The following is a 24,701-nucleotide window of genomic DNA, read 5'->3' on the forward strand; positions in this document are numbered from 1 at the left end:
GTTCCAGGACCTGGATCTCAGCTCAGCAGAAAGAAAGACATCCAAATGAGCCTAGTCTGACCTGAAGAGGAGGGGGTTTGAGAAGCAGGACAGCATGCAGAGCTGGTGGGTTCCCCAAAGGGCTGAGCACAGGGCAGTGCAGGGGACTCTGACCCTCCCATCTCTGTTTGTCATCCGGTGGATGGCAGATAATGGAGTATTCTGCTGGGATCCCTACAGCCCCTGCCATGCCTCTGACAGCCAAGCACAAGTCCCAGGACAGGCTTATCACTGAGGTAAGCAGTGTCCCTGCTCCCTCAGACTCAGGAATAAAGTCCCAGTTCCAATTGGGGAAGACAGCAGGGGACCCTCTGCTTCCCAAGAAGGGTGTGTGGCTCCACCTAGCATCCTGGACACAGGGCATCCAAATCAGGACGGGTTAGCACCTCATCTAAATTCTGTGGCTGAATTAGCATCTGCTTAGAAGGGACCTGGCCAGCTCCAAGGCCACCCAGCTGGCCCTGAAACTCCATCTTGGGAGGTCTGGGTGGCATTGACTTGTCCACTTTCAGGGACCCATGATGAGGCTTGACCCCCAGGGCCTGCACACCAGCTGTTGTCCCTGCCCTCCTCCACCCACGGCATCTTCCAGGCTGACCCAGCCACCTCCCCATCAGCCTCCGCACCTGACCCCTCTGGGGACCCTCTCCTCCTGCGGAAAAGTAAACAGGCCCTCGGAGTGCTGACTGACAGTGCAGATGGAACCCACGCCCCTCCTCCCCCGCAGATTTACAGGGGAAGTGAAATCTTATTTGCACTGCTGCCAAGCCTGGGCTGAGATGAAATTATGCCTTGAGAAGAGACCCGGCTGCTCCTCAAGGAAGCCGCTGCATCCGAGATGGGCTTATTAAAAGCCACAGTGGCCACATTTCAACCTGTTTCAGGTGTTAAGTAATTTACTGTCACCTAGAATTCAGTGGCAGGTTTTTATCATTTTGATTTCCGCAATACAGACCAACATCCCCGAGGTTTTTGCGCAGGTCCCCATCGGCACAGAGGAGGGACCTGGGGCAAGGGTGGGCCACAGTGGTAGAAAATGCAGGGTGACTCCAGGCCTGGCCAGGGTGATGGGGAGGGCAGGACCCAAGACTCTTGTCCCATCCGTAATTTGGGGAGTCTCAGTAAATGTCCCAAAGACTCCTGGGACACTTTCTGAAGGCGGCAGAAGTATTATCTATATGAGAGTAGAGTCTGGTCTCAGGACCTGGCCAAGAGACCCACAGTCAACAAGTCTTTTTTTCCTTTTTCCTTTTTATCGGTACCAGGGATCGAACTCACGACTGCCTGCTTGCAAGGCAGGTGCTTATGCTGCTGAGCTAAATCCCCAGCCCCAACAAGTCTTCACTGAGGGCTGGGGATGTAGCTCAGTGCAGAGACCCCAGGTTTAATCCCTAGTATTGCAGGAGAGGAGGTGGGGGAGAGAGAGAGACAGAGACAGAGAGAGAAGGAGAGAGGAAGGGCAACAGCGAAGAAGAAAAGGGAAAAGGAGGAAGAGACATCTTTTAAAATCTTCATTGACTAAAAAAAAAAAAAAAAAAAAAATCTTCATTGACTGAGTTGAGAGCAGCCAGAGGCCAGCCTGGACTATCCGGCATCTGCTAAAATCATCAACAACAACAACAAAAATCCTCAATCCCAGATACTCAGGATGCTGAAGCGGGACGATCACAGGTTTGAGACCAACCTGGGTAACTTAGTGAGACCTTGTCTCAAAATAACCCCCCCCACAAAAAAGGGCTGGGGACAGAGCGCTTATTGAACACACGCAAGGCCCTAGGTCTACCGCCCTATAACACTGCAAATAAATTAACTGATTAAATCACAATAATTTTAAAACCGAAGGCTTTTTTGAGTAACTGCCCACCTCAGCTAGGGAACACAGCATCCAGGAGGGCTCCTAGCACACCAGCCCCTCGGAACTCGGATTCCAGCAGCAAGCCCAGTGATGGGTGGGATGGGGACCAGGCGGGGATGGACAGGAAGGGAGAGCCCTGGGCACAGGGACCTCTCCACTGCCAGGCAGTTCGAGACCCAAGCCCTCACCCCTGGAGTGTCCAGTCCTACGCTTCCTCCTAGGAACTCTTGAGGAACACGCAGCTTGGAATCAGGGAGTCTGCAGCCTGGGGTGCAGGCAGGGAGCAGCCCCAAGCATTTGAACCTTCTCAGTGGTGCTGAGTGGAGGGCAGCTTGATGCCTGTCCCCTTTTGGGGGGGATTAAGCCTATTACGAAGGCTTTGAGAGTTTATCCCACACCCTTTCCGACACCTCCTTTCTCCACCTGTTTTCAAATACTCCAGGAAGACCAAGGGGAATCTTCAAAGTTCAGGCTGAGCCAAGAGCAGGAATTCTTTAATTAGCTTTCTCTTGGATCGGGGCCCTGGCAAATGGATTAGTCATGGTGGGGGGCACAGGGAAGGGATGGAGCCCTCTTTAAAGCTGAGATTACAAGTCAGGGGGTGAAAGATGGCAGGGCAATCTCCAGAGACAGTCACCTGAGCAGGCCCTCCCCGGAGGTGGTGGCTGGGGGCCGGGGCGCTGGCCAATGGAACCTGCCACCAGGAAGACTTGGAGATGTGCTCTGCTGAGCCCACAGTCTCAGGAAGCTGGCGAGGAAAGAAGCCTGGCACAGCCCATCTTGAGCGCCTGGGTCTCCTAATGAATGTGCCTCTTCCCCATGTGACCATCCAGATCTGTAACTTCATAATTAGGGGGGATTTCCTAAAGGGGTGTCCATCTGTGAGCAGCAAGGCAGTGAGACCTGATGGTGCCAGGCGCTGGGCATCTGTCACCATGTTCCATCTTCACAGCACGGTGGCACAGTAGGCCTTCTGCTCCCATTTTAAAACAAGCAAACCAAGGCCCAGACCTAAGCAGATTGCTACAGGTTATGGTGACAGAGGTTAGCACTGGAACCATGCTGTCCAGGATCTTCTGAGTGCCTGAGTCCTCACCCCGGCAGGAAGCCAGACATCCATCACCTGGCATCCGAGTGAAACTCACTGCCCACTGTGGGTGAGCACCGATCAGAGGCCAGGGCTGTGTTACAATGGCTTCCTGTCCTCCTAATGCAGCAGGGAAGGTGGCACCCACCTCAGCCTGAGACTAGGAAAAGAAAAAGCTGGCAGGAGGCTGGGGGTTCATCCCTGGCCAGGCTGGAGTCTCAAGAAAGACAAGGACCGAGGAAGCAAAGAGAGGAAACTGCTGGGGCCCCCAGAGCTGAGCTGCAGGCTGGGGTCACCACAGGGCTGGCTCTCCTGATGGCTACTTCTGCGGGGAGGTGCAGCCGGAGTGGGTGGGCGGAGGGTGCGCCAAGGACACGGAGACCCAGATTCCCAGGGACCGTGGCTGTTTGAAGTGTGACTCTTGGGCTCCCCTCAAGCTCAGCATCAAAGACAGCTTCACTGTGGTTGGGCCATGCTGGGCTCTGCAGATAAGGGCTGCCAGGCTGGACTGGCAGAGAAAGGTATCGGGCCCTGCAGAAGTGGCCTCCCTTCTGGCCTCTCTGCTCCTGGAGAGTACCTGCCTCAGAATGTGCCCGGATGTTCCGCCTGGTTTCTGACCCTGACCCGCCACACAGGCCCATCCCCAGGGGCAGGCCGTGCCACGTGACCGTGGTGTAGCACCCTGAGGCTTCCCAGCTGCACCACCCAGTGCTCCCTGGCTCCCATGTGTGGCCCAGCACCCCCACCTGCTGTGTGAATGATGGTGTCCTGCAGAGCCCAACAGGGCCGCCTAACCTGGAGATTTCCAGAGCTGGTGGCCAGTGTCAGCAAAGAGAATGTGGAGGGATGGGTGCCCCTGGCTGGGGGATTTGCCCGTGCAAAGGTCAGGTAAGAGAAAACTCGCAGTTAGGAAACCACATCATAGGAGGCAGGACAGGCACCAAGGCCAGGTGATGTGGCGGGCTGCCAGGAGGTCCAGAGGGCCGAGGTCACTGCCAGGGCCAGACCCTCCCCAGATCACAGAGTCCAGGGTGGTGAGAGAAGCTATGAGAAGAGCCAGAGCTGCCCAACTGCCCTCTGTAAACACCACCCCACCCTATCCCACGTCTCCAAGCGGGGCGCCTGGCACTGGCCAGGGGATTGCAGAGCTAAAACCTACCTCCAAAGAGGCCCCAGGACCGCACCCTGCTTCCCTGTATCAATACCTGCCGTGCGGGCTCCCTGCTGGGTAAAGAATGATGCCCTTATTTCAATTAGCCTCTTCTTGATTCCTGGTGAAGTCCTGCCTCTCTCCACTTGTTTACTAGCCATTTGTTTTCCTCCTGCCGGGAATTGCCTGTCCATATCTTCTACCCATTTTTCTTTCTGATTTGTAGACCCTTTTCGCATCTTCATGAGTGGAGAAGCGGTCTTCTCCTAGAAGGCCCTGGGTCCCGGAAAAGGGAGGAGGAGGATCTGGGCACATTTGGGGTGCCCTCACCAGGTCTCTGTCCCCCACCCCCACCCCCGGCTCTGCGCCAGTCCCCACAGGCCAAGTGTGGCGGAGATGAAAGCCTCCTGTAGGTGGTAACCCCTGCCAGGCCTGCATCCTGCCTGGAAAGCCCAGCAGGTCTATTCTTCACTTACACTGAGAGGTTACACTGCCAGCAGCTGGCAGGGTGCCCCCAATGGCACCCAAGGGGAGCCGGCTGGCAAAGTTGGCATCAAGGAGGCCTAAAAGGCCTTCGCTATGCCAGGCCAGTCTGGTGGGGGGACCGTGCAACAAAAGGAGCATGTCCTGAGGCCTTGGAGCCACACTCCCACCAGCACGCTGCAACTCCCGGCTCCACTTCCCGGCACATCTTCCTGCTCCTCTGGCTCTCACAGTCCCTCTAAGCCAGGCATGCTTGCACACGCCTGTAGTCCCAGCACTCAGAGGCTGAGGCAGGAGGATCGATATGCGTTCAAGGCCAGGCTGGACTACATAGTGAGACCCTGTCTCAAAAAACCAAAATCAAACCAAACCAAACAAAAAACCTAGAGTGACCCCCTAGAGTGACTCTGGCTTGGAGGAGTCACAAGTGAGCCCTGCCCACTGCTCCTCATGTTTCAGCAAACAGCAAAGGTCAAGAACCTGGTTTCCAAAGCTTTTCATGGTAATAACACTTAGGTAGACAAGGACAATAAAGCCCCCGCTTTCCTGCAGTAATGGCTGCTGGGAGACCTCGAGGGCCCTTCATGTAGCTGGGGTGGCTGGGGCACCAGGCTGCAGACTTCTCTGCCTGCACCAGGTGCTGAACGGCTGCCCAGCACATGTTCCCAGGGCCACAAAGCCTGCTCGCCCTCTGCCCGTCTCTCCGCCCACACCCGTGGCTCTGCGAGAGCCAGGAAAGACCTGCCTGCACGCTGTTTCCACCCTTCACCCACCCTGAGCTCCGCAGGGATCCCTGGACCAGACTGCAGGTCACCGTGCTGGCACTGGCCACTGTCAGCCCTGCAGTAGCCAAAAGAAGGCCGCCCATGCTGAGGGCAGCCCAGGGGCATCCTGCTCCTGGCCATGCTTGGGTAAGCCCTCCAGGGAGGTCAAAACACAGCTGCAAAGGCAGTCACTCGACGGGGGTGAGATCCTAGGGGCCCTGGAAAGCCCCATGCCCTCCCAGTGGGGGTACTGTGCCCCTCTCCTCACTCTTCATTCACCCACTGTGTGCCCATTCATCCACAGGTACTCCCCAGGAATCACAGGGCAAGGGTCTGATTCAAGCTTCCTGGATCCCAGACAAGTCACTTAATGTCCCTACACCACAGCTTCCCAAACAGGAACGCACAAATGACAGCAGTCACCTCCCAGGTGTTGTGTGGTGATTATTCTGGGCCTAGAGAATTGCCAGAGGAGGCTGGGACCATCTTCTGCTGCTGCAGGACATAGGCCAGACCCTATGTGAGGGTGAGGGGCAGACAGGAGGCCCCCGAAGACCCCAACAGCCCCTTCCAGGAAAAGATGGAACACGGTCAGGAGACAAGTGGTCATCCAGGACTAAAAAATCCCCTCTTTGGGGCAGATCCACTATGCCACTATTCCAGAGCTGGGGGGGGGGGGCTCTCCATAGCAGTGTGAGGGCCCTACATGGCTTCCAGGAGCCCCAACCCTTTCATCCCTCATCCGGGATTAAAACCATCCTGATTCGGAATTAGCCACCAGCTCAAGTGTGGAAAGGTGGCTGGAGGCCAGATATACGGGCATCTTCCACCCAGGGATGTGCTCTGCATAGGGGTCTGGCGGAGCCTGGTGGGGGCAGTATGGTGGGGACAGAGCGGCAAGGAGGGCTCCACAGGCTCCAAGGTGGCTGAGGGCTAAGAAGCAGCATTTGCAAGGAGAGCCCTCGGCAGCCTCGGGATTTATGCAGCTGCCTGTGTGATTCCTAAGGCGAGACGAATCTCTAGGCCGCTTTTCTTAGCAGGAACAAGTCTTTCCCTCAAATCGATGGTGACACATTTTTAAACTCCCATATTAAGGAGGGAAAGATTTTTGCAGGCCCCCCGAGGCAACCCTTATTAGTCACAGGCTTCTGTTTGAGAAACCGAAACCGCAGACCGTGGGCCTGGGCACAGCCAGTGGCCAGAGGCCAGGCCACCCCGAGGCTGGGCAGCAGCAGACAAGAGGCAGAGAGTGAAGCCGCAGGAGGTCGGCGAGGCTGGCTGGGGTGGCTCTGGACCAAGGAATAAATGGTCTGTCGGGGGAACAGCTGGGGTTTGACCCTTAGCACTGCAAACAAGAAGGGTGGGTAAGGGGGCTACAGCAGAATGGGGAAGAGGTAGAGCGTGGAAAGAAGAGGAGGCACTGCACTGAAATCCAACTTGACCTCCACGCTGACAGTTATAAAATCTAAAATCCTGTTTCCTTTCAGTGACAACTGAGGAATCTCCGAGCTATATCCCCTAGCAAGGTCTAGCAGACTGGCTCAGACTAACTTTGAGGCATCACCCGGACTGGGGCCAGGGTACAGTGCCAGGATCCAAGGTGCCCCAAGCAGCCCCGAAGAGCATACGCACACCGGCAGGCACACACCTGGTCACTGGATGGACCAGACACCAGCGTCAAGTGGCAACTGAGAGGCCACTTGGTCATGGCCAGGAGCTGTCAGGAGACTGGTAGGTTGGAAGCCACCAAGGGCATCCTGCCTGAGGGTTCCAGGGATGGCCGGCTGCTAGGCACATTCCAGTGAGATGTCCAGATTATAGTGCCCTCTGTGTGCACCAGTGCACGTGTGTGTGTGTGTGTGTGTGTGTGTGTGTGTGTGTGTGCAGTGCTGGAGATTAAAGCGATCGGCCACTGAGCCACAAGCCCCACCTCAGCTAGGTTCTCTCTGCTCCTCTGAATGATTCCTGGTTTTAGTGTGCTTACTTTTCAGCTGGAATCAGTAGGTTAAACACTTTTAAAAATCAATTCCTGCTCTCACACCCACTTCCATGGTAACAGCAGTCACTGTTCACCAAGTCCCAGCCACCTGTCTAACACTGGCCACCTTTGGAGGGCCCATCACTCTGCAGTGGACAAATACAGAAACCCAGGCTCCGGGAGAAAGGTGACTCCTGGTCAAGGTCACAGTGGCTTCTAGGTGACCATGGCAGAACGTGCACCCAAGGTCCTGTCTGACCTCAACATGCTCCAGGCCCCAGAGGGTTACTGGGGACATCAGGGGCTCTGGTCACCTTCTTAGGAAGGCAGATGAGGCCAGGAAGGCATGCAGGCAGCCAGATGACCCACAGAACTCCCTCCAGGACTTTGCCCGACCCCTTCCTCCCGAATCCATCCCATCTTCCTGTCTGCCTCCCAGGGGAGGGTCCTGCTGGATGCCCGATGGGATTTAGCTCCTTTGACAGGGGACATGTGGCGAAATTCCTGTCACAGATGTCAATTCTGGGCCATTTGCTCCGTAGATTTTCATGCTCCTGTTTCTCCTCCACGTCCACAGCAAGGTAGCTGTTGCTTTTTCAAAAGGGCTGTAGCGTTTTATGATGCCTAAACCGTACGTGAAATACAGCCAGGCAGCAATAATGAAACAGCCCGAGTCCCGCTGGCAGGGACGCTGGCGGCTGCCTGCTCTCCCCACCCGTGGCCACCGCTAGCTCCCGTTTTTAAGGCAATTACAATGTCCCAGAGGGGGAGGAGGCCGTGGGAGGGGATGAGGGAACCAGCTGTTCTAGGGCCACTTGTTGCAGCTGTGAGGTGGCACCAACCCCTGCCAAACTCTCACATTCCTGCTAGGACCCAGCACCACACCCAGCTGCTGCCCCACTGGCAAACCCCCCTCGTGGATATAAATAGCATGTCCCCTCCCCTGCCCACCTGCAGAGATCGGGTATCCCCAGACGGCCCGGCCTAGAGCAGACTGCTTCCACCCAAGGGTCCCAGGCCCTGGCCAGTCATTAGTGCCTGCACCGCACGTTACCCGGGGCACCTGCTGTGCCAGCACCTGGGCCAACCTCACCACGACGGGCGCTCGGATAAGACCAGAGTCACACCTGGCCCTGCACCAAGCAGGAGGCAAAGCGCTGGGTGCCCCAGGTGGCGGCTCCTCCCTTCCTCGTAACCCCAGGCACCAGGCGCACCTGTGGAAGCTGAGGCTGGGCTTGTCTACTTAGTGTTGGAACCAGACCAGCACCACAGTCCGCCTTGTGACCTGTGGCTACAGCCAGGCCCAGCCACTGCCCCAGCCCTCAGGACTCCTGCGCTCTTCTGATAGGTACTCAATGCGGACCGCAGGGAGGGGCAGTGTAAAGATGCCACCCAGGCTCTGAGAAACACAGCTGCCATCAGCCTTTGTTTATTTAGTTTTGCAAAACAAACATAGGGACCAAAGATGACCTTCCACAGGCAGACCCAGGTTGGGGGGAATGGGAGCCGGCAGGGGAGGCCCAGACCTAGCAGATGACTTGTGCATGACATGAGTCACTTGGGGCTTCCCTGAGGACAGCCCTGCCCAGCCCGCCTCCCACCTGCCATCACGTCCCTTCCCGCTTCCCTGCACCAGCATGCCCAGCCTGCCTGCTCTGCCCCCTGGTGGCCAGGACACCCCAAAAGCTGTCGGTCAGGTGGAGTCAGGAGGGGTCGTCCTCATACCCCTGCCCCTGCCCCAGGCTGGCAGGTGCCCAGCTCCCCACAGGGAAAACAGGAAGGAGGTGTCATCCCCATCCTCATCCCAAACAAGCGTGTCTGCAGAGCAGCAGCAGCCGGCCAGCACAGCACTGACACACACCAGTCCTCTCAGCTCGCAGCTCCAGGGCCTGGGGCTGCTTGCACCGCGCTACACTTCACAGAGAAGCCAAACGCAGCTCAGAGAGGCGAAGTGACTTGAGCAGGGCGGCACAGCTGTCTCACAGGGGCGCTGGGGGCTGCACCTGGGGCTGCTGCTCCCTGTTACAAGGCATTCCCTCTAGACACCAAGCCGATGTCGCAGGGAGGTGAGGGCCAGGACTGTTAGGGGGTGCTGTGACCCTGAGGGGTCTAGGTTGGGGGAGGGGAGGGACGGGGTTGCCATGGAGATCTAACTCCCTGCATCCCTGACATCACCATCCGCCCCCACCTCAGCAGGTGCTGAGGAGGGGAAGGGCCGGGGAGGAGTCCTTCATCTCCACCTGTCAAGCAGGCTGCGAGCCACAGGCCAGCCTGAGGCCGTGGAGACCTTGTGCCCAGGCCGCAGCGCAGCATTCTGTTCCACAGAGCAAGCCCTGGACTGCAACTCCAGCCCTGGCCACGCTCGGCCAATTTAATGGTGCCCATTAATTTCCCAATACACACGTTCCCGAGAGTTACGGCCTCCTCAGCTCAGTGCCTGGGACGGCACGTCAGGGACACAGGCAGGTAGGTACACAGGTGTGGCTGCCAAGGCCAGGCGGCCTCAAGGACAGGAAGAGCTGGACAGAGAGCCTCAGGGTCACCAGGCACCGGCAAGAGCCTGCGGCCAGCCCACAGTTATCTAACAGGAACAAAAGGGCCTCGGAAAGAGCCACGGCTGAGTGAGGAAACCTGGTCTGAGACCTTGCTTTGCCACTCCCTGCTGTGTGACTCTGAGCAGGTGACCACCCTCTCTGGGCCTCAAATGACTCCCCTGGAAATGCAGTGAACACAAGCCTTGTCCCCTCAGGGCTTTGTAGAGAGCCAGAAACCTAAAGGAAAGGGGCACAGCTACAAATCTTCCACTGTCCTCATCTATGAAATCAGACAGGCCCGTCTGCCAGAGGAGTGAGATGATTCCTTCCTGACATCTGACCAACTCTCAAAGGCATTTGGTCACTCATTCATTCAACAAACACCTACTAAAACCCAGGACATAGTTCTTGGGTCCAGGGTCCAGAGCACTCCTTCACCTTGCCCATGGAAATGACAGGAAGGTCTGGCAAATGAATAAGAAACTTGCCAGAAGACCTTGGAGTGGCAGGACCTTCCCGGATCCTTCTGTGTTCCACCCACCAGCCGCAGCTCAGCTCACTGGACCAGGCCTTGCAAGCCTAGAGGGAATCTCAATAATTCAGAAGGGATCCATCATTTATGAATTTATATAACCACCCTCGACCTTGTGGGAATGAGCCACCTCCCCCTGCAGTGGTGGGAACAGCTCCCTGCAGTCACTGGCTCTTCTGTGCCACCATTGGGAAGGGGCTGCCTGGACTCCTGTCCCCCTAGCCTCCCCGGCAGAGAGAGCTGTGCAGAAGCAGAGTCGACTGTGTCCCTGTTAAGCCTCTAGTTCCACAAAAACACGAGTTTGACTCCCAGCACTGCCTTTCACCAGCATAATGGTCTGTGGGTGCCTGAGACTCCTCGTCTGCAAAATGCAGGGGCACACGAGTGTCTGCTTCAGAAAGGAGGTGACGTGTATGGTGGGGGCAGCCCTGCATGTAAGCAGCACCCCAGAACAGCCTGAGGGGCGGGGACTCGGTGGGGCACAGGAAGGCAGATATCCAGGGCCCCACCCAGGCCTCCAGAGCCACGAACCTGGGCCCAGACCCAGACGTGGCCCACCCTCCTCCAGCTACCCAGCAGCCGGGCAGGGGACAGTGCGCCCACTGGGCAAAGGGGAAGCGCGGAGACGGTCTACCCTCTCATCTACAGAGCCCGGCAAGCCCACCCTTGCCCTGCCACTCCCGGGCTGTCTCGGAGCCTCAGTGTCACCACTGGTACTGCACAGCTGGTATTAGCGCAGGAGATGGGCAGTGGTACAAGGAGACAGAGCGAGACCTGGGCACCCCGTCCTCGCCACCTTGTGCTCCCACCTCCACTGGCTCTCCCCAACTCACTCGAGCGAAATGACTGCAGTGAGTGTGACCAAGCCCCTAATTCGGGACGGGCCAGCGCCTTCAGAGCTCACCCACTGTCCTCCCACGCCCGCCCACTCCCGGCCAGCACAGTCCCTCTCCCCTCGGATAGCCCCGCCCACTTGCAGCACACTCAACTCCAGCACCCGCCTCCGCCTCCGGGCAGCGGCCAGGACTGCCTCCAGCGCTGCAGCAGGGCTCCCTTCCTTCCCACTCGTTTAGGCCGCTTCTTGGTTAAGATCAGAGACGGTGCTTCACAGAGCAGGCCAACTCCCTCCCATTCCTAGGGCACAGTACCCACCACGAAAGTCTGCTGGGTGAACCCAAGGCCATGAGTTCCAGTCCTGACTCGGTCACCTGCGAGGTAGGGCCTGTCACCTTTTCCAAAGAATCCCAGTCTGATCACTGAAATGGGACAACGGTCCTGCCCGCAGTGGCCATGGTACCTGGCATGCATCCGTCCCTTGAGGAGGGAATACCAGGCCAGGCAGGTGGAATGTGCACAGACAGGCTGGTTCGGCTGGTCTGGTCTGGTCTAGTCCAGCCCAGTCAAGTCCAATCCGGTCTGCAGAGCTCTCTGCACACTGGCCTCCCGGCCACTGCTGCAGGCACCACCCCTGCCACTGAGTGGAGGTTTCTGCTGTCGGCAGCGGCCAGCAAGCCTCAGCAAACGCATTTAAATCTGAAGTGACAGATAAAGCGATTTACGGCGACAGTTTAGCGTCAGATCACTTCCCACCAGGCAGTCAGCGTCCCTGCGCGGCCTCCTGCTTGCTAGTCCATCAAGGCGGTCTCTAAATCACTGACTGCAGCTGTGGCCAGGACAGCCCAGCCGGGGGCAGGGATGGGGCAGCTGGCTTGGTGGCCTGGCCTGTGCCACCCCAGGCAGCTCTGATGGGATGAGGCGAGCGGATTGCGAGGGGGACCAGAGTACACGTCGGCCGGCAGATTTGCACAAATCAAAGTTGTAGGACTTAAGGAAGCAGAGTGCCTCTTCATGCCCGATTTTAAATAAGTAAGCGGCTTAGAAGCCTCCCGTGAGGGCAGCTTGTCTTGGTGAAACAGCTCTACACTGTTCTCCTCAGCCCGGCCTGCGCGCCCTGGGCCCCCCAAGCCCTTCCAGATCCCCCTCGCCTCCCGCCACCTCCTGGCAGAATTCGTCCCCGGGGCGTCGCACGGTGTTTTATTGGACCTTCTTTGCAGCACTTTGTCACATTATAGTCTGCCAGCTACTCTGGCTCCTCAGACCCCCGGTACTAATGTACTAGGCTCTCTGTGCTCGTGTTGGGCTGGCACCGGATGGCCTGAGGGCGTCGGCATCCTCACACTCTCCCTGCACGTGGCTGCCACTGAAGCCAATTTTCATATGAGAGTTAGGGGCTCCATGGCCCCAGCAGGAGCAGAGTGGGGATTCCTGCCTGTCCTAGCCTCTGTGTCACGAACCTCAGCACTGAGCTGGGATGACAGAGGGCAAAGACTCCGAATAGGTTTGCACAAAGCATTGCATTCATCTCTGCACCATCCCGCTGGGTCCTCAAGGTCACAGCGGGGCAGTTTGGACCCCGGGGCTGGCCAAGAATGGGGGTCTTTCTTTGTGCCCAGGCACTTCCTGTCCGGGACAAGGCATGCACACATGGAGGGCTGGTGAGCAAGCGTGGCGGAGAGAGAGAGCACAGACGCTCTGAAGGATGCTGCACCCTCCCCGGTGCAGACCCGCAGACCTGGGTACCCCAAGGTATGGCCCTGAGAGTTACATGCCAGGGTGGAATGCCAGGCCCTGTTCCTGAGAATCCCCTACTTGTGCAGCATTGAGGGGGGCGCAGGAGCCCCCAGCTTATCTCGCTGGCGTGGCAGCCCATTTAATTAAAACAGATGTGGCATGTCCTCGTGGGCAGCAGCCGTGGCCAGCACAGGTGGTCAGAGCCTGGGTCTCTCCTGGGCCCCGCACTAGTGAGTGGAGTGTAGCTGAGGTGTCTCTGGGGGTGCTCAGGGGCTTGGCCTGCTCCTTTGACCTTGAGCACTGCCACTCACCCAGGCAGGCATCCCCTCTTGTGTTCTGTGCCTGGCCGCCACCTCAGCCCCCCACGCACCACACATCCCATCACGCCTACCTCTCAGCCCATCATAAGCACCAGCAGAGTCGGGGGAAAAACCTGTCTCAGACTCCAAATGCCGGGTGGGCAGTGGGAACAGAGTCTGATTCCAAAGCTCTAGGGGAAAAGAAGGAGCGGGGTGGAAGCAGGCATGCCTCTGATCCCTACCTCCCCCCAAGATCCTGGTCCTGCAGAGGGGCCCAGCTGGGCTGGAGAAACCCCAAGCCTACATCTTCTTGGGGTACACGAGGCCCTGGGGGGCCGATCCCCCTTCCCTCACAGGCCCTCCCCAGCTCCCCTGAACCCCACCCTGCAGGTCCCTGCAGCTGGAATGACAGGACACCCCATCTGGCAGCAGGGACAAAAGGAGACCCCCATACAGCAAATCCAGAGGTTCTGGCTGGACCTCAAGTCCCCAGCACTGTCCAACACTCGTCCAGTCTCCATGGGCCACCAACAGCCGTGGGGGCCAACACTGCCCCTGGCTCAAAACTAAAAATTTAAAAATTCCCACCTGCAGATAATTGCTCTTTCCTTTTGCCTATTGTGGTGGCTCCGTGGTCGGCGCTGAGAAGCAATTACTCACAGCTAATGATTATAATCAAGTCAAATAGAATTTAATGGACACGTATTCTCTTCCTGCTTGAAACTTTACATATGAATTAAGCACATATGGTTTTCACGAGGCACAGACGTAGATTTATGCAGCCCTGAGAAGCCCCGCGTTGCCCACGACTTTTATCCTGCTAATAAACAGCCTGATTTATGGCTCTGCTGGAGACGCGATCTCTGCTGCCCCCTGGTGGGCAGTGTAGGGGGTGGAACCACTGCTGGGGAACTTCGGGAGTGGGAGGGAGGCAAGGTGCCCTCCCAGGCCGCCCCCGGGTTCTGTGTGGGGAACCCCGAGTCCAGGTCCTCACCATGAACTATTCTCCGGGGCTCTCCGTGGGTCCGGGCGTTCCGGGCTGAGACTAGGATAAGGAGCGACTCCGGGAAAACGTGCCAGGAGGTGCCCAGGAAACCGAGGCAGGCGGTGGGGAGGGGAAAGCTTCCCATCGGCATCTTGGGTGGGGCTAACACCCAGGAGGACACCCAGGTGGCCGATTCCATCCCCAACCCCACAGCAGTGATGAGTGACAGCGTCATTCAGGCCTCAGCACCCCTACAAACGGACAGTGATTGCCTATCACTCCCATGGCGCAGAGGAGGCATACAGAGAGAAGAGTCCCCAGAGAAACAGCCAACACTGTCCCTGCCCCAGCCCTGGAGCCGCCAGACTGCTTTTTGGAGTGAGGAGGGGAGAGCTAGTGTGCCCATCTGACCTGTTGCAGGGCATTCAGGAGGAGCCGTTGATCGTACCATAGCCTTCGAGCCCCAGCCTGCTCCGTCTGTGTCCCGTGACACCACCTTGGTTCCTGTCTCCCCACCATGGCCTACACAGCAGCCAATCAGCAACCAGGCAGGGAAGGAGCTCTAGAGACCCCCGCTCTCCCCACTCCCGGCCACCATGCAGCTCAGAAGCAGCCAGGGGACACCTCCCTACCCTTCGTATGTGCCTGAAACCACACAGTTATGACCAGGTGGCCCCTTTGTGGCTGTCCCTTCAGCCAGCCCAGACAATGTCACACCAACAAGCCGCAAAAATGTCCTTCTCAGGGCTGGGGATTTAGCTCAGCAGCATAAGTACCCAACTTGCAAGCAGGCGGTCATGAGTTCGATCTCTGGTACCGGAAAAAAGCAAACAAAAAAAAAAAAAGCATGTCCTTCTCCACTGGGCCACTGTGGCTGTCTGAGCTCTGCTGCCCCCAGATGGACTCAGACCTCGCTGCCACCCACCTGCACCAGCTGCCTGATGGCCATCTGGCAGAACCACTGGCAGGACCCCAGAGAAGATCTGTTCCTGCTGGCCAGCCACCCCCAGTGGGAACTCCTGTGTGCAGGTGACTTATTCCCTGTGCACCTGTGACAGGTAGAACAGGGGGAAGAGCACACAGCCCGTGTGACTACAGTCCTGCCAACACCAGCACAGGCAGACGCACAGAGCAATGCCACTGCCAGAGACAACACCCAGACCACAGGCAGGAGGACCGGGACACCTTGGCCCACCTCCTGCAAGCCCAGTCCTTACAGAGACCAACGGGGCACCGACAGCATCAGGTCCCAGAGGCACCGCCAAAGGACGGTTCCCTTGCCTACATGGGGGTCACGTACAGCCACTGCAAACCCAAAGTTGAGAGAGACAGAAGGAAATTCCAGAAGCTCTTCGGGTGACCCAGGCCTGTATAGGTGAGGAGAGGCGTGTTTTCCTTCTGAACTGGAGCCTAAGACAAGAGGGCCTTCGGTGATGGGCCCCACACAGAACCCGGGGGAGTCCTGAGAGAGGGTCCCTACTCAGACGCGGGACTGGACCAAGCGAGCCAGCTGGCCCAGACCTGGCTGCACTTGACCATGTTCCACACACACACACACACACACACACACACACACACACGCATGCTTGCTAGCCTGGCCCAGCCCTTGGCATCCCACCCCCGAGCACTCCAGAGACCTCCCCCAAGGCCTATGGACCCCAGCCAGACAGCCACCACTGCCTGAGTACATCGGCAGCCGCCTTTCTCCCTCCCACAAAGAAGCAGCCGCTCCGGACTCTGCACTCATCACAATAAACTGCCAAGCCAGCAAGAGGCGGACGGATGCACAGGAAGCCGAGCAGCTCCCGTTTCCAGCGCTGCTGGAGAGCTGCCAGGAGGCGGCAGGGGTCCCTCTGCGCCCATCCTTCCCTCCGTGCCCCCCTCATCTGCCCAGGTGCAGGGATGGGGGGTTTAGAGGAAGGGAAACGGTCACGGCACACCCAGGTGGGACCCCCAGGGCCTGCCCTCTGCCTTCCTGGCAGGGCAGCCTGGCCCAGCCCGCTTCCAACCACATTCACTGGCTCTCTTCCTTCTCCCGCTGCTAATGGCTCTCAGAGATGCGGGCGACCTAATACTGCGGGTCAGGGCTTCGAGTGAAGGGGAGCCCCAGCGGCCAATGCACTGGGCTCCGATGGCGCCAGTGGGCCAGCCTTGCTTGACAGCCTCAAGCCTCTCTGGAGCCAGGTGGCGCCCACCCACACCCAGCACGGCACACCAGAGCCAAGCCAACAAGGCGGCCACCTGGGCCAGCTACTCACCAGCGTTGACAATGGCATCCACCTCCAACTTGGTGATGTCGCCGCGGAAGAGTGAGATCTTCTCATTCAGCTGCTTATCCTTCTTGTACTTGGGGTCCTCCACCTTCACAGACACCCCTGGAACAGGCAGAGGCTAGGAGTCACAGGGTAGCTCCTGCTGCAGAGGAACCCAGTCAGGACCCAGGGGCCGTCCCAACCCCACCTGGATGCAGTTGGCACACTGAGGAAGGACCTGCTGTATGCCAAGGAGGCCTCCAACACTGCCACAGGCAGGTGCGGCAGTAATATATCACATTCCCATTTTACAGATGTGGAAACTGAGGCTGGGGTGGGGTAAGTGACTTGCCCAGGGTGCTGGTTACCAGGCTTACCTTTGTAGCATCTCCCCAACCCCTGCAGCTGCAAAGCCCAGCTCCAGACAGAACAGGTGGCTTTCGTGGCTCAGAGTCTCTTTCCTAACAGGTGTCTTGCTAGTAAACTGCACTGGCTTTAGGCCATGTGAATAATTAAACAGGACAGCCCTGTTGGAGGATCCCATGCAGCAAGCACTAGAGTCTTCCTAGCTGTACAACTCTCCCAAGCCAGGGTCTAAAGGAGCTGCCCACCTCAGAGCCAGCCGGGGCCTGGCAGAAGCAGGGCCTACCTTTGGCCATCTCCTTCCACGTTGGGATCTTTTTCAGCCTGACGAAGTCCCGGCAGAAGTAATGTTCCTCCCGCTGCTTGTCACTCAGGCCCTTCAGAAAGGCTGCAGGGCAGGGTTGACAGGCAGGAAGGGGGTCAGAGTGGCAGCCAGGGCACAGTGCAGTACTCCTACCCCCAGGACCCCCTCCACGGAACCCTCGCCTACTCCAGGGGTGGAACCCATTCCCATCAGGCCTTGCACAGCCCTGTGGGGAGGGATCACAGAGGGGAGGGGCACGTCACTGCCGTTAGGGCCCAGCAGCCCCCAGAACAGCCTGCCTTGCTCTTTGCTTAGAAGGGAAACTGAGGCCAAGGGTGGTAGAGGGGTAGAGGTGGCAGACTGGCTCAGAATCAGGCCTGACCACTTAGCAGCTGTGTCCCCATCTCTCTAGGTTCCTAGTTTCTTAGTCTATAGAAAGAAAATTATGACTCCCCTAGCAGAATAATTTCAGACTCACACCTGACAAGCCAGGCAGCCTGGTGGCACTCAGTTGGTTGCATTACCAACCAGTCACACCATTCACATGAGCTGAGGACAGGATAACCAACTGCCTTCGGGGAAGTACAAACCAGATACGGCACACACCTGTAATCCCAGCACTCTGGGAGGCTGAGGCAGGAGGATCTCAAGTTCCAGCCTAATTTATCAAGTTAGCAATTTAGGGGGGCCCTGTCTCAAAAGAAAAACGTTTTAAAAAGAGATGGGGATGCAGCTCAGTGGACAAACGTTGATTTCTACCCCTGTACAGCAGAAAAATAAAGCAAAGGAAAACTACAAAAGCAAGGAGATCAGGGGCCTTGCACTACTGAGTGCCGAGTCCCCACCAACGGTTGCCAGCCTGGAAATGCACCTTAGGCATTTATGGAGGCGAAGAAGCAGGGGTTCAGGAAGGCTGGGAGGCTGCCCGCGGTCACAGAGCCACCTGCTCAGGGACTCTGGGTCTGGTGGGAGGCTCCCTTGCAGTGCCCTGCCTCTCCCTTCCCTTGGGCCAGCACAGAACACAACCTCAAGCGACAGGCTTTTCCACCCGGCAGGCTGGCGGCTCACGGGCTCCCCCTGCCGACCCAAGGCCGCCCGCGCACCCAGGTTCAGCCGCTGGGGGAGCCCCGGGACAGCGAGCATGCTGGGTACCCGCAGCAAAGGCCCCTCAGTATCAAGACACTCAAAAAGCATCGGAAAACAGATAAGCGAGGGGTCAGTCAAAGGAGGAGAGCAGAAGGGCCACATCCCGGAAGCGTGTAGCACCACTAACTTCCAAACTGCAAATCAAGCCTGGACTGTGGCGCATAGCGGCCGCTTCTCACCCCCACCCCAACCCCACCAGTCCACTGCATTCATTGGGCATCTACAACATGCAGGTCCTACTCCGAGTCCTACTCTTGTTTATATGGTGTAGACAAGGTCCTGGTCCTTGTGAACCTAAAGCCAGTTTAAACCAGAGGTATGCCTATTATCCCAGCACTCGGGAGGCTAAAGCAGGAGGGTCGCCAAAAGTTCAAGGCCAGCCTGGGCTACATAGCAAGATTCTGTCTCAAAATAAGTAAATAAATAAATAAAATCCAGCCAGGGACACTGAGCCTAATCCAAGGGTCATACAGTCTAGCCACTCAAATGCTGAGACAGGCCCAGAAAGAGACATGCTGGGGCTGGGAGAGAATGTAACCAGAACCCGGAGGACCATGGGGCAGACAGGGAGGTAGCTGGAGCCAGCCTCCTCCCTGCCTCCACCCCAGGCACAAAATTCAGAAAATCAGGCTCCTGGGCAGAGGGGCCATTTGAAAGGCACTGAAGAACCCTCCAGACCTCCACTGTGTGACCCACAGAGACAGTGGCACACAGCTGTGGTCTTGGCACTTAGGAGGCTGAGGCAGGAGGACTGACTGAGCCCAGGAATTTGAGGTCAGCCTGAGCTACACAGCAAAGCCTCATCTCAAAACAAAGAGCTGGGCGGGGTGGCGCACACCTGTAAATCCAGCACTCAGATACAGAGGCAGGAGGATTGCACTGAGTTTGAGGCCAGCTGAACTATGTAGAGAGACCCCCCCCCAAAAAAAAAAAACAACCCTCCCCCTTCCCCCCAAAAAGCAGAAGCAAGGATGTGCTACAGTCAGTGGTCCAGGCTTAGTGTACATAAGCCCAGGGCTGGGAGGCTGCTCAGTGGCACTGGGAGGGCAAAGATTGGGTTGCAGAGGAGAGGACAGGCTCCATCAGTTAATAAATATTTACCAAGCATCCACCCTGCTCCTGGTCTAGGGACGAAAGGCTCCTGGGGAGGGAGACCAGGAAAGCATCCAGGAGGAGGCAGCCCCAGCCTCTGGGTCTATCCCCAGGAGCTCCACCCCCACCAAGCAGAAACCCCCACACACATTTCCTGCCCTTCCCTGGAGGCTGTAGGTGCCCTTGGACACCGGTCCCCTCCCTCCCTGCTCCTCCTCCAGAGGCACTGAGGAACGGAAGCTGGCTCCGCAGTCATCACACGCTGCCACCTCCCCCAACAATCAGGAACGGTCACCATCTGCCACACCTTGTCCTGCCTGCCTTGGGTCACCAGGCGTGAAGGGCTTCCTGCCTTTTCCTTCCCCCGCCCCAGCTGCCCTGGTCCTTAAACACTCAGGGCGCTCACCTTGCGTGCCCCCCCCCCGGCTGTCTGCGTGCCTCCCCCACATCCTCCCTCCCAGGATCCCCAGGGCACCCCCCTCCATGAAGGTCCAGGACATGGTCTGTGCACACACACTGCAGCTCCCGTGTAGACTGGAGTCTCCAGCCGCCTCGCTTCCTCTCCCAACCCGTACCTTCCCTAGGTCTCCGCATCTAACCCTGGGAAGCACCCCAGTGCCCCCCACCCCTTCTCCCACTCCTCACAGGCTCCCCAGGAAGCCCAGGAATATAAACCAGCTCCTGCCCCTCCCCAGTAAAGCTCCACAGAATCCATCTCCCTCCCAGCCTGCTCCATGTGACACCCCACCCACCCGCCTGGCCACAAACCACTGCGGTTCCAAAGAACCAGGTGGCTGCCTGCCTGGGCCTTTGCACCTGCCGCCCCCCTTGTCTGGATGCTATTCTTCCTCTAAGGTCCCTCTGGACCTTCCTGCAGCGATGTGGGCCACTTTGCCTTCGTCTACATTGACTTCTTTTTTTTTTTTTTTTTTTTGTCTTTTTCATTTTTATCGGTACCGGGGATCGAACTCACAACCGCCTGCCTGCAAGGTAGGTGCTTATGCCTCTGAGCTAAATCCCCAGCCCCCTACATTGACTTCTTGGCCATCGCCATCTGGGCCTGGAAGTTCACGTGAGGATCCAGCCCATTCAGGCCCAGGTCCCGTGCACAGCATGTGGGGCACAGTTCGAGGGGAGCTGCGGGGATGAACTGAAGGCAGAACAGGAGTTTGTGAAGCCATGGATTTTCCAGGCAGGGGGGCCAGCATGTGCCAAGGCCCTGAGGAAAGGGGAGCATGGGATGGAAAAGTGCGGGAAGCCAGAATGGTTGAGCCTGGGTGTCAGGGGGACCCTGCCCAGGCTGTGACGGTGCCATTATTCTTCCTGCACAGCAGGTCCCATGAGTCATGGGCTCCGGACCACCCAAGGGCGGGTCACCCTTTCTGAGCCTCCGTTTCCTCACCTCTGCAATGGGAACAAGGCTGGGGTCAGAAAGGGGGCCAGCTCGGCACATGGCCACCACACTCACCAAGACCATGAGCGGAGTGCAAGCAGCACCAAGCCAGACAAGACGCAACTAAAGAGAATTTCTGCCCAACCGGAGAGCTCAGGATGGGAAAGGCTTTTAAAATTATTTGGGTCCCCATACTGGTCATCTCTGAAAGGATTTTGGCCCAGACGGGACACTGTAGCTGGTAGTAAAGCCTTGGAGGCAGAACCAAAGGGCTCCATCTTCCCTGCCCCTAGGAATTTACCTGTGTCGAGAACTGAATACCAATGGGCTCCCTGTGCATCACTAATGCCCCTCAGGCACCACCCCAAACCTAAGCTACACGTATGCCCCCACTCCACGTGTCCAACAGAGAGATTGCCAGACCCCAGAGAGATTGCCAGACCCCGGAGAGAATGCCAGCCCCCAGAGACCCCGAAGGGTCAGGGCGTCTCTCCCAGCATTCTTAAAATAAAGGTCATTTATATTTCATACTTCTTATCTTTTCAGCCACGCCACAATTCTATCAATCTCACTGTGTGCCTGAAGACCCCCTGGCCTTGGCATGACCCAGTGTGGGCAGCCAGACCCAGGGTCAAAAAGCTCAGGCTCCTGCTGTGACACTGACAGCCTGGCCACCAACCACCCCATAGGCCATGCACATGTGGAAAGACTGGAGCTGGGGTGGCCCGGAACACCACAGGATACCAGACACCCCAGGGTATCTTCAGCAAGCATACATTTTATGTGATCACAAACACATAAAAGACAGCTGGGGCGTTGTCCTCCCATCCCCATCACAGTGACCTTGTCTGGGTGACCCCTTCTTTCCACTGAAGTCCTAGAAACACCACTGTTTTCCGGAGACAGGATCCTGGCTTCGCTACCAACCTGCCGGGCACCAACCTTGGAGACATCTGTCAGCTTGGCCCTGCCAGTCTGAGGGTCCCAAGTGTATCCCAAGTGTTCTGGCCCCCCGTTGCCAGAACAAGATCACGACCTCCAGAACTGCTACCCCCACGCACTGGGGAAGAAAAGGCCACTGTGCTTCTCCCGTGCCCCGAGGCCACCCCCTCGCTCCAAGGCAGGCCACACACCATGCATCTCCAGTGCCGCACTGCCCACCTCCTCCCGCTGGGGCAGAGGCAGACTTAAAGCACAAGTGAGCTTCATCTTTTTATCAAAAATGTAAAACATGCATTTTCATTTTCTTTCATTTCTGCAGAGGGGAAAGTATTTCACAGCTCACTGAGACAGGTGCTGTAAAAAGATGTTCGCAGTAAATTTTGATGGGGAAGCCTGACCCCAGCCTCCAGGAGCTCACGGGCACCGAAGCCAAGCAGGAGGAAGCGGCTCCACCAGGGCCATAAAGTCCAGGCAAACGGGAATTCAATGATGTATCTCATGGAGTCTTTACGGCGCTATGAAAGTGGGTGTTCAGGCCAGGGTGCCAAGGGAGTGCGAAGGGGTGTGCTTTCTGGAAACTGCGGGTGGGCAGGGCGAGAGTGCCAGGCGCCAGAACTAGGTGCAGTGTCTGGACTTGGGGGCAGGGCTACTGATCCTGAGGTCACCGTGCCTGGGGGCAGGGGCTCCACAAAGCCCATGAGGCACGGCAAGGGAGGGACAGAACTCGAGGCACCTGGGGGCTGTCCCCTTGTCTCCACCCGCACTGGCACAAGGCTGGATCCTCTCGCCAGTGGGGGGACCCCACACCCCTAATTCTAGGTGGGCCTGGAAAGTGGGCCAGCTTGACAGTCACATCAGGCCCCCAGGACCTAAATCAGCCCTGGCCCCTGCCCAGGCTTTTACGAGCCCCACCAGGTACCACCAGGGAGAGGACACATGGCCCAGAACGAGCAGGGGCAGCTCCAGCGCTGGAGACAGCAAGCTCTCTGGGTCACTATGTCCATCACAGAGCAAAGACAAGAGGCAAGCACCAGAGGGGACAAGCAAAGGGTACCACTGGGACACTCTCTTAGGGTGATATTGAGCTACATCCTCAGCTCTTTTATTTAGGCGCCGTGGTCTCCATAAAATGCTAAGTGGCCCAGGCTGGACCTGAACTTAGGATCTCCCTGCCTCAGCCTCCCAGAGTACTGGGGTCCCAACATAGACTCCAAGCAGGTGCCATAGTCCCACTGTACAGAGGAGGAAGGTGAAGACAACATGGAAGCCATAGCACTGGGGCCTGCCCAGGCCCGAGGACAGCAAGGCCCCTTCTCTTCTGAGTGCACAGCACTGCCCCCAGTGTGGGCTGGGACAAAGGGCCGGACCGGCCCCAGCAGCCCCAGCAGCCACATCCTAAGTCCCCTCACTCCCAGCTGCCCTCATGCTGAGAAGGTGCCACAGGGGACAAGGAGACAGGGTAGGACCCAGAATGCAGTGGGTTACGCTGGAGAAATGCATGGCTGGACTCTTCCAGTAAGATGGAATGTAGGGGCCGGGGCTTTAGCTCAGCGGCACAAGTGTCTGCCTGGCAAGTGTGAGGTCATGAGTTCGAGCCCCAGTACCAAAAAAAAAAAAAAAAAAAGAACGTCTCAGCCACAGCTGTGATGGTGCGGGCCTGTAATCCCAGTGCTCTGGAAGGCCAAGGCAGGAGGCTCACAAGTTCCAGCCTGGCTTGGACTTAACGACTTAAGGAGACCCTGTCTTAAAATAAAAAATTAAAATTAAAGAAAGTTTGGCAATGTCATACAGGGTGAAGGCCCCAGGTTCAATCCCCAGCACTGAAAAAAAGAAGAGGAACAGGAGGAGACCAAACAGACAGGAAGAAGTCATGAAGACTGATGAGCCCTGGGAGACACTGACAGAAGGAGGCTCTTTTTTGGGGGGTGGCAATGTGACACCTGTTGCCTACGGGGGTGACCACATGAGGGCCGGGGACCGTACACCGAGACTGGGGCCCTGGGTGTGCACCAGCGTGGAATCTGACTTGCCGGCTAAAGTGACGAGAAGGGCCAGCGCCAGGTGGGACCACGGACTAGACCAGTCAGTGGGGTCCCCGGGGCCAGCCCTGCGCCCGCCCGCAGATGCCCCCTTTCAAGCATGCAGTATGCACCCAAAGAATGAGTCCCTGGGTCTGATCCCCAGCACCCCGCAAAAAAAAACTCCTACAAAGGAGGAACCACTCTGCCTCCCTGGGGTGCAGGCCAGGCCCCTGGCTCTACTCTCAGTCCTAGCCTAAAGCAGAAGAGGCAGAGTGGGACTTCGGAAATGGGTCACAAAAAGGCCCTGCACCTGTACCTGGTGCTCACTCTGCTGGGGACAGCAGACTCTCCAGCTCACAGAGCCGCCACCAACCTCACAGGGACCTCCGTCAGACACCCCCTGCTGACCATTCCCAGAATCCTGACCTCTATGGCCCTGTCTCAAATCACAAATGTGGGGTGCTTTCTCACACAGCAACAGGGGGTGACAACACAAGCTACCCTCAGACAGCGGCTGCATTGGGTGCTGGCGTGTGTGGGTTCCAGGACAAAGAGCCTACTGTTGGAGGTTCTGGGACCCCCACCTGAGCGCTGTCCCCTGAGTCTGTCCCCTGCTTTCAATCAGCAATGGGCTTGGAGTACCCTGCTCCAGCCAGCTTGGTCCTCTTAGGACTCACTTCTGGCCACCTCCCCTCAGAGGCCTCAGACATTCCCAGCTCAGGAGGCCCATACCTTTCTTTCTTTCTTTTTAATTTTTTCCCCCCATGGAGCTGGGGTTAAAACCCAGGGCCTCAAGCCAGGCATGGTGGCTCATGCCTGTAATTCCAGCACTGGGGAGGCTGAGGTGGGAGGATTGAGACCAGCCTGGGCTACAAAGTGAGCTCAAGGTCACCCTGAACTGCATAGCGAGA

General features: G+C 57.6%; 1 protein-coding gene across 4 annotated transcripts in view; it reads right to left on the reverse strand.

The window, feature by feature from the left end:
- The window catches only part of Macrod1 (mono-ADP ribosylhydrolase 1), a 130,241-nt gene that overhangs the window by 103,395 nt on the left and 2,145 nt on the right, over nucleotides 1-24,701 (reverse strand). For all 4 annotated transcript variants that reach the window (XM_063227409.1, XM_013150710.3, XM_063227411.1 and 1 more), the window contains exons 2-3: nucleotides 17,179-17,280; nucleotides 16,536-16,652 (exon numbers count right to left, since the gene is read on the reverse strand). In XM_063227409.1, coding sequence (XP_063083479.1) covers nucleotides 16,536-16,652; nucleotides 17,179-17,280 — 219 coding nt within the window. The remainder of the gene's footprint in view (nucleotides 1-16,535; nucleotides 16,653-17,178; nucleotides 17,281-24,701) is intronic.

Source organism: Cavia porcellus, unplaced genomic scaffold (genome assembly GCF_034190915.1).
Source record: "Cavia porcellus strain 051 isolate PalLab524CR breed Dunkin Hartley unplaced genomic scaffold, mCavPor4.1 scaffold_17, whole genome shotgun sequence".
NCBI lineage: Eukaryota > Metazoa > Chordata > Mammalia > Rodentia > Caviidae > Cavia > Cavia porcellus.